The 10,157-nt window shown below is 46.4% G+C and overlaps 1 protein-coding gene across 1 annotated transcript; it reads right to left on the bottom strand.

Annotated features, from left to right (window-relative positions):
• Positions 1–13: 13 nt before the first annotated feature.
• GSG1 (germ cell associated 1) lies at positions 14–7,695 on the bottom strand (the record flags this gene model as incomplete). Its single annotated transcript, XM_082309685.1, has 6 exons — positions 14–344; positions 1,438–1,549; positions 1,673–1,825; positions 4,627–4,674; positions 7,220–7,538; positions 7,678–7,695. 6 exons carry the CDS (start codon positions 7,693–7,695, stop codon positions 29–31), a joined length of 966 nt encoding a protein of 321 aa, XP_082165811.1. The 3' UTR covers positions 14–28.
• Between the last annotated feature and the right edge of the window lie 2,462 nt (positions 7,696–10,157).

The raw sequence follows: 10,157 nt of genomic DNA, 5'->3' as shown, positions 1-10,157 counted from the left end.
CCACGGCTCTGTCCCTGCGCACTCATCCCTAACAGCAATCCTCCCCGATCGTCTGTCCCAAGACCTCATCCAGTCCCAGCTCTGGTTCCCGCTGTAGCACTTTCTGCTGCAGCTCAGAGTAGAAGCCGACTCCCTCAGAGACTGAATGGAGGGGCTTGGCTTGGGGCTCATAGTAGCTGCTTATTTGCTGCTGTATGAAGCACTGGTGGTGCTGAGGCTGATCCTTGAAGCTCCCATCGTAGCCCTTGATGTGGTTCCTTTTGAACTCCAGCACTGTCTTGGTGTAAGTGTTGAGAGTGGTGACAGCAGAGGCCATGCAGCAGGTGAAGGAGGCCCAGGCCATGCTATAGGAGAGATACAAGAATAGCACATGCTGTGAGAAGTGAAGAGGGTAAGGAATTGATCTGTGTGCATCGTGATGCGCCCTGATTTGCCAGGCAGAAGCTGCTGAGCATGGACGCGAACTAGAAAGACTAAGGCTCATAACATTACAGTTCTTAGGGGTTATCCCACCACAGGCTCTTTCTTAGATCAGTGGGGTAAATACTGGTCATCCTTGTCACAGGGAAGGGAGGGATACAGGGAAATCAAAAAGGGCAGCAGGAAAGTCTGTAAGTAGTCAGAGCAGGACAGCACAGCTTGGAAGCAAGTTCTGTATTGCAGGGCTGCTCAGTGTCTTCCTGGACATGAGGCATGGCTACTTGAGCATAACCAGATGGCCACGTTGACATTTGATGTCCACACGGGTGCATGGCCCTGCAGTGTTTTAAGTTTTAAGAATAAATGTGGTCATCATCAGCACAGCATTGCAAACTGAGCCTGCACTTTCCATGGGCACATGCAAGGCTCATCCAACTGTTTTTCGAGTCAGTTATGGCATATCCGCTGTGGCTGGCTTCTTTAGCCTTTAGAGAAAGGAACTCTGAGCCACCTGCTTTTGGCAGCTGCTCTTCCTGGCTACACTGTCCACATCTTTAAGCATGTGCCTAGGCTTGGTGCTGCAGGAATAGGCCCTTTGGACATTGGTTAGTGAAGGTGCCAAACCAGCATGCAACTTAGTTAAGCTGCAGAAAAACAAGGCATGTTTGGGAGCCTATCACAGGTGTGACAGTGGCCCCTGCACACAGGGAAGAGCTGAGACCAAACAGGGCAAACCAGCATAGCGGCAAACCTGATTAGTCAGCAGGGTTGAAGGCACTTGTTTAGGTGTGACCCCGTTGTTTTGCCAGTCTTTGGTAGCTACTCATTTAAGTAACTCAGCAACTATTTGTTAAAGCAGGGGATGAGGCAAAGACAGATTAGCAGTAGAAGAACCATGGTACACCTGTCTTTGGACACACAGAAGGACAAGAAGGGAGGAGGTGGGTTTTGGCAGAGTGTAGCATGGCTGAAACCTAAAAGGCTGGGGAGGTGAAGATGGTTTCAGGGCTCGCGTACTAGAATGCCCAGCCGTAGTCCCATGAGTGTGGTCTCCAGTCCTCTGGTCCCAGATTAACTGTTGCCTGGAAGACTTGAGTGTACATCATGTGTGCCACCATCCCAAGGAGACCTGACACAAGAAGACAAGAAAGCAAGGAATTTACAGCGGGAGCCAGAGCTGCATATTTCAGCCTTGTGTGGAAAAGGAGGATCTCCTGCTGCTGTGATTCCAAACCTGCAGTAGCACACTTACCTGACAGCACCGAGGAGACAGCAGCGAAGGCATTGAGCTTCAATCCACAGACAGGATTGCCGGTATGGAGCATTTCCACCATGAGGAGGATGAAGCTGATGAGCAGCAAGCTGATGTACAGCATCTCTGATCCCAGTGACAGCCACAGGATTCCTGCCAGGAACCAGAAACTCCTCACATCAATACAGGATGGCTTGTTCAGGGGAAAGCACTCCCCTTTCCCAACCCAATCCTGAAAGGATGTCCTTTGGAAAGAACGGAAAGAAGGAAAACAGCGAACACCCAACAGCAATCCCCCCAGCCTGTGAGCAAGGGCTCAAAGGATGCTGAAGGGTACAGAGAGTCCATCACAGAAGGTGGCTTGGCTGGTCTGGCACTGCAAAAGCTGAGAGGAACTAAAACAGCTGTTTGTAAACAAGCCAGCATTAGTCACAAACAGCAAGGAAGAAGCCATGGGGGAAAAGGCAGGGGGAAAGCTGTTGAGCACAAGACCTACTGTTCATAGGTTGACCATGAACGTATCTGAGCTGGGTGTTAAAATGTTCTTTCCCATCAGTGTAGTGACCTTCACAGTAGGTTTCTAAACACAACAGTGGAAGCAAATGACTTTTAACCTGGGACTCAACTGGTTAAGAGAAGAACTGTATGGTGCATCTGTGGCAATGGCTAGGACCCGGACTCTGGAATTCAGCAGGTCACTTTTGCAGGCCTGTATTTCTCACTGAAACCTCAGTTAAAATACATTCCTTGGGGTGGATATCGAGCTAGGGCAATAACATTCACCACTCACCTTACTGCTTGAACAGAGTACAAGTACTTTCATACTGGGATTATCAGTGGGACTGTGATACCACAGTCCTCAGCTGAGCTTACTGTGCAGTAGGACTTGGAGGAGAATGAGAAAAGGCACTCCGTAATGCTGGGCTGTGGAAGAGCACAGGATTCACTGAGGAAGAAATGTTAACCTGACAAATGAAGCAGCACTGTGAACACTACCATTAGCAACTATTAAGGGCCGTAGAGGAGACATTCAACTGGGGAAAAGGAGTGTGAAGAAAACCCTCATTAATGTGGCACTGACTTGACTCCTCAATGTCATTAGTGCCATAGAGTCATCCAGCTCTTCAGCAGGAATTGATGAGCTGCGTTGCCTGCTTAAAGGAGCTGGCTTGCTTGCTGCAGCACCATCAGGGAGACTATTTCATTAGGAGTCAGACTGCCGAAAAGTGTCCTGGAGGCTGCAGGCACCATGCATGCACAGAGGTCTCTGCATCACGTCCCCCGTGAGTCCAGGCTCACCGTGCATGCTGTATAATCTGGTCTTGTAATGCTGCCTATGTAATGTGAAGCTGCTCTCCACACACCCAGCTCAGCCAGGCCAGCCTGCAATCAGCAGTCACACCACCTTCTCCAGTGCTGGCCCAAATATATAATGGCAGTTGTGCTGGAGGACAAGGTCATCTTAAGATGATACTATGAGCAGGAAGGGGCAAAAGTGGGTGATAGGGCTGTTAAGACCACAGTGTCACTGTAAGTGTCATGCTTAAGCTCATAGTGATCTTCCAATTAATTTGTAGGAGCTCAATGTCTTATAGAACATGGCCTTTCTATCAATGTTGGGCTGCAATTAGACAAGGAGCAGTAGGAGTGTGAGGGGGGACAGAGAGAAAGATTTACAAAGGCACTTAATCTGGTTGCGTAAACCTCTTTTCTTAGGAAAAAGTCTATAAGGAAGACATTGGAAGCAACAGAGCCAGAGACCTGGGCAGGGAATGAAGCACAGGGAGGTGAGAAAGCAGAAAAATGCATTGCTACTATCTGTGAAGTGAGCATTTTGTGATAAATGCAAGAGTTACTCAGTAAATGCAGTTAAAAGTCATTCATTTTATGACAAAGTGGAGATCTGCATGACTTCAAAATTATCTTGTAATTTGAATTGTGTGAATACTGTTTTGCAAAAGAATTAGCAAGGGAGGTTTTTCTACCCTGCTGTTGTACCCAGAGTGACCCAGGTTAATCCGCACAGAGATGCCACTGCACGCCACTTGCACCAGACCCCTCAGTGGGGAATGCACATTGCTTTATAAAAGCAGGTCAGCAGTCTTTGCCAGTGTTTTAAAATAGGGGAAACAAAGCAGAAAAAGAAGATGAGTTCCCCGAAAGTACTCATCTCCCTGCTTGCTGTTTCAATTCCCCAGCGTTTGTTCCAGCCCTTGCTTTCACGGCTTGAATGCTGACACAGGCTCTGCACCCCAGGCCATTCCCTTCACATATGACCATCCTCCGAAATGACTTGTCTCCAGCCTCCATCTCAGGAAATAGTTAGCAAGCCCGCACCAGTTGCAAAGCTTTCAGTAAGTAAGTAAAATCTCCATTGCACATGTACACATACATCCAGGTATACTGAAGGTATCCCCAGGATAATTTGAAACACATGACAATGACAGGAGGGGTGAGTTCTGCAACCCAAATGAAGTTTTATATTTGATGCAGCAAGGACTTCACCCTGAAAGTGTAACTTTCGGATGTCCTGATCACTTACCACAAAGTAAGAGGTGATTCAGCTTCCAGAGTCATCACATTAGACCCCAAGACTGTAGCACTGAGTCAACATGTAGCATATGTGGGAGGGACTGCCCTCAGGTGGCATCCATCCCCTTGCCGCTGACTACAGCAAGATGACAAGCTCAGACTATGCAACTTATTAGATGAGACAAATCCCACTTCATATGGGAGGGGGTCTGAGGTTTCCAGCACTGACCTCACAGATGACAGTGGTTTAGGCAAATACTGGGAGAAAATCTTCGCTCTTTTAGCAACCATGAGGCCAAGATTTCATGCTTGGCTCTTTGGGGGCCCGCCCTGCTGTCCTCACACAGGTGAAATATTGCAGGTCCCCCATCCCAAGGAGGTGCACTGGGCAGCTACAGTGAAGTATGGGGGTTTCCTCTTACCTCTCTCTGCTGGTGGTGAAAGCTCAATAAAGCTACGGCATTTCTCTTCTGAAACACAAAACCAAAGGTATTAGTTTGCAAGACAATGCAGGGTACATAAGGGAAAAGAAAATCTCTCCCTCTCTCTTCACTGTATAGTTCCAGTCATCCCTGAGCCTACCCATCAGATCTCACCTCTGCTCTCTTTCTGACTATCTTTCCAGACCTTCACTGGAGCAAGTTAGGGGAAGGCAATGTCTGCCTGGAAAACTAGAGGTGGTCATTCCAGAAAAAAACTTCAGCAATTTGCAAATCTTACAAGCCTCTGGTGAATATAAAAATCTGATGCTACTCATTCACAACATTACTGTTGGTCAGACCTATTAAGGGTGTAGCTTACAACAGACTGCAGACCTACCACTTCTGCTGAGGACATGAATTCCCACTCACTCCAGTCTCAGCAGAGCAGTTCTAGCACTGCTTCCCAAAGAAGAAAGTAAAAAAAAAAAATCTTCCCAAGTGAAATGCTGCGTGATGGATGTGAGTCCCTCTTCTGTGGCAGAGAATCACACAGAAATATGGTCTTTTGTCCTCACGTTTTAGGCATGCCATTTGGACAAATGGTGTTCATATTTGCTTTGGCTTTTTATGTTGGCCAGATGCAAACTATTGTCTCAGCTGAGGGTCCATCATTATTATCTGTAAGTCTATCTTACTGCATACTGCATTACTACATTTGAGGGTCCTCTCCTCTACTTGGCATGGTATTTTCTCCCAGAAGTATCAGCCTGCCGCTTTTCATCTAAGAATCTCATTTTCTTGATTTCTATCCCCAGTTCTAATCTCTCCCAATCTCCTGTATTACTTCTGTCATCCACAGCTCTCAGGACGCTACCCAGTTTAGTGCCATCTGCAGTCCTCATTAACTTGCCGTTTGCGACTTCATTTAGAACTTTAATGAGGTTATGCAGTAATGGCTCATCTAAACTGATCCTGAGATTAGCCTGAATAATGAAATCCTTTCTCCAGCTCAACTCAAACTCCTTTTGCTCATAGCAGCTCATAGTAGCTGCTGTGGTTGCCTATGCACTTCCTTCAAAGACCCACAGCAGTGGGTGGGTTGTACTTTATTTACAGGAAGCAGGGGACTGAGACTGACTATGTGCTTTACCCCACAGTCTGCTGCAATCCAGATGTAACGTGCTCTCTGCATTCCTTCGGGCATCAGGGTTATTCCAGAACTGCCTGGTGGCCAGACATGTCTTTCAGAGAAAGCTGTCAAGGGATGTAGTCCCATTCCCACAAGCACCATGGAAACATACCCCAACCCAAACCAGTCCCAAATAAACACATCTCCTTCCGCAGCATGTCTGGAAATGCTCATAGCGAAGCAGCCCTCTCATTAGGACATGAGAGTTTCAAGCACATTCCCTCCTGCTCCCACCCCCCTTCTGTCTGCTTGTATTCACCAGTTCTTTATTTTCAAACTCTGACAGCAACACATAAGAAAATGAGAAATGCTATACTAGAACAGTGGCTTAGTTAAAGAAGATGAGATGTTTGTGCTTGGGGAGAGCTGAAGGGAGGGTGGTGGGCTCAGGGGAATGAGCCTGATGAAAGCGACTTTCATCACTGTATCTTTAGATACCAATCTCCCTGTTGGCTACCTTCTGGGTCAGTTCTGATCCTTGATGTGTGTGCCAGGCCATAAAGAGCATCTGTGAACTGCAGAGCATCCACCTGTGCTGGTATGGCACAGGTTTCAGCAGAAGGCCTTCAGCAGGGCTGGGCAGAAGCAAGTCAAGGGTTAAGGGAGGCACCAAAGGGGTCTAGTACAGGTTGCACGAGCAGCCCCTGGCACCCCAGGGTTTACAGTGCCAGTCCCGCAAGGTTAAAAATGACAAATGAAACCTATCACAATATCACAAAAACAACTAAAAAAATTACAGTACTGCAGCTCTAATCCTCAGGTCAATTTGCCTCCTAGCTTTAGTTCCTCTGGGTTCAGATCCTCCAGGTTTTCTCTGTATCTATAAGGCAGTACTTCTCTTTCTCTCTTTGTTTTTTTTTGTTTGTTTTTTTTAAGAAAAGCCCAGTCCCTGTTCAATTCACAAAACCTCTCAGTTTGGTGATTTAAGGAGAACACCAACCATTGCAGTCCTCACAGTGATAACTATAAATTGACAACGCTGCATAAGATCAGCCTGCTTAGATTTCTGAGGGGACATGCACAAATGTGCCCTGGAGTGCATGAAGTAAGCTGTGTGTAGGAATGGAGTTGTGGGGAAAGAGAAAAGGAGGCTCTCTCCAGTTCACATCAGGATGAACAATACCATCACAAAGTCACTGCCACCACCACCACCTCTTGCACTTCACAGCCCCTATTCCAGACTGAAGGGCACACCAGAGACAACCATTCTCCCTTGTCCCTCTCTGTAAACATCCCAATAAAGGACAGAAATATAATGACCACAGCAGTGCAAAGGGCCAATGCCATCTAGGAAAATGAAGAAGGCTTTTCTCCCAAGTGCTGTCAGCCTCCTGCCTTTCATTTCCAAACTCCTCTGGGGTAAATACAAGGGAAGAAGTTGTGGCTGCCTGGGCAAGACGCTACCTGGCCCTTCCATGCTCTCTTCACAGGAAAGCCACATCCCCGTGTGGAAGTATCTGAAGGCAAAGCGGTCATCCCCGGTCTCCCAGCTGTAGTGCACCACATCCTGGGATGAAACATTGCTAGCACCTGCATCAGATGGCATGGGGACACCGATGCACTTGGTGGCTTTGCTCTTCCCACACAAAGGCTTGGGCACTTTCTGGGTCCCGGTGCACCAGTAACTGCCAAGCAAGGCAGTGGTGGAGAGGCTCAGAGCCAGCAGGTTCAGGATGACAGCCAGGAAAGCACGGCGCCACGGCAATCCCTTCAGCAGCTCCATCTACAACACACAAATGGGAGAGACTGTCACATCAGCCACTTGTCCCACCTAGCCTTACAAATTCCAGCTCTTCCCAGCGTGCACCTGTGGGGAGGGGATATGAGCACTCTGCCCTCCTCACAGCATCCCAAGAGCTCACCCAGCATGGAAGAACCATTTCCTGAAAGCCAGGGCGGTGGCTTTCAGGTCAGCTTTAACCATCTCAAAGTACACTGAATATCTGTACTAGGGAAGAGAGGGTGACTCAGTAGACATAGCAGGGCTGAGTGCATCAGGGTGTGTGAGCACATGAGCAAAATGAAAGGGACATCATATTCACTCCATCTCAGAGATGGTACGGAAAAACTGTTAACCAACTTCCCCAAATACCATGTGTTGCCTTTAGATGGGGCATGATGAATGCTCTGTCCAAGTAAATGAGAATTCTTGCTGCCAAGTGCCCCAAAACACTTTTTCAAGCAGTTCATTACTGTACCTAGGGAGGTAGGGACTGTATTGATTTCACAGTGGGGAAAGGCAGGAAAATGTTCCCAGATCACTGAAGGTCACACATCAAAGCAGAGACCTGCTCAAGTGGGACACCCAGCTATCCAGCCCTGGCAGCTCAAGTTCAAGCCCCAGAGCAGCACCTCCCACCTGAGCAAGCACTGCTCTGCACATCAGAAATTTGGTAGGGTGGTGGGATGACAGTGTCTCTGCTCTCACACAAAGTGCCAAAGGGTTCTTTTTTTTAAGAGCAAGCATTGCCACAAACACTTTTCCTGGTTTCATCTTATCAGAAAAAGTAATTCAGAAAGCAGTTTGTGTACCAGAGTCCTGTGGTCTTTCTCACTCAGAGGGAAGCTTAAGATTTTACGGTTCCTGCAAAACCTTGCACTGACTTCTGAGAACCCCAACTTATCACTCCATGGATTGATTAGATGTCATCTACCCACACATCAACTTTCATGTAATCAACGCATGCCTCTTCCCACATGGCACTCCCTATGTTTGGCACAACTTCATCCAGATACTCCCACCCTTTCCTATTTATGACTCTCAAAATCTATTTGCCCATGAATAGATTCAGTTTGTACAGACATTGCCTGCTGCCGGTCCTCTTCGCATAACTTCAGTTGACTCACCCAACGTTGAACGTGTGAGAAAGGCCCAGCACACTGTGGACACTACTATAAATAAACAATATGATACTGAGCTTTGCATTGTTTGTGACTTTACCACAGCTAAAAGTGGTGCAGTTAGAAGCATTTGTTCCGCTAACCATCAAGCTTGGAAATGTAGTCAATAAAGATGGTGCTGAAGCTCCTCTTGGAAAGCAGGACTTCATTAGCATCTTATCATACTGAGAAAATAGTGCCTGATCCAGAACATCCTCATTGAAGGCAAGAAAATTTTTCAGCTCCTGAAAAATTGCTGTATTGTTTTATGCTCTGGCTTCTTTTGTCTCTTCACCAGAGCATTTCTTTCTTTCAGCAATGGAGATGCTGCACCTTGGAGATGGTAACATCTTAATGATACCATAACTAATGACTTCCATGATCTGAAGGCATGTTGGGTATCACCATTTTCACAGAGCAGATACCTACTAGGAACAGCTAATTATGTGAAGGTTTCTGGCTAAGGTTGGTGGCAAATTCCTCACTGAAAGTTTTTTCAGTGGAAAAATTCGCTTATGACTGAAAAGGAAATGATAGATAAAATTGCTCCCCTCAAAACCATGACTTTTCATCTGAAAATAGAAACCTTCAGCACACAAAGTTTTTCAGTTTTTCATCAATGCTTGATTATAAGATTTTCTGTCATCAGGTTTCGGTTTGCTCATGCTTTTATTTTAAAAAAAAATCTTTCCACTCATAATATTGACAAAAATAATTTTTCTAATTTAAATCTTCAATAGTGGGAAAAATATTCTCTCCAGTTGATTTGTGATAGTAGTTGAAAGGCCATATAATTTCAGAACAAGTGATAAGGAAAAAGGAAAAAAAAGAAAAAAGAGAAACAAATGAGTCAGAAGAAGGAACTGGATCAAGGATGCAGAGGACGTAGGGAATGAGAAGCAAATCTGAACTACTCCTTCGTGAGAACATTGTCAGAAAAGTCTCCCTCCATAAAAGCCAAGCACTTACTGACAATAACTGACCATAGTATCTAGGTAGCCCCAAAAGGAAAGAGTTGAATTTACCTTGGCAGCAAGTCCTCAAAGTCCTGTTAATTTGGAGGAGCAATACAGAAATGGGATTCAGGCTTTGTCTTCTGTTTTGCTCATCTCTAGGTCCTCCAAGAAACCCAATCGCTTCAAAATCTCTTTCTCTTTTGTCTCCTCCCCTCCTCCCTCACCCCCCAGTGATTATTAAATGCTATCTCTCCAGCCAGCAGCTGTTTTGTGGAAAATGGTCATTTTGTAATCCACAATGCAATCACAGCACAGCTGTTCTGGGAGATTACACAGGAAGCGATTGGTGCTGCAGGCTGGGATTAAGTACAGAAGGGTGACCTGTATTGACTGAGTAGAAAGTTTCCATAAAACACAGAAAGATCCCAGCCAGCTCCTTGTGGTGGCTGTTTGGGAGCTTGTATGGAGCGAGCTGGCAGCTCTCTGGCCAATGATTCAGGGGATGA

The sequence above is a fragment of the Platalea leucorodia genome, assembly GCF_965183815.1.
Source record: "Platalea leucorodia genome assembly, chromosome: 4".
Taxonomy (NCBI): domain Eukaryota; kingdom Metazoa; phylum Chordata; class Aves; order Pelecaniformes; family Threskiornithidae; genus Platalea; species Platalea leucorodia.
The sequence above is the reverse complement of the archived record's forward strand: the minus strand, read 5'-3'. Positions and strand labels throughout refer to the sequence as shown.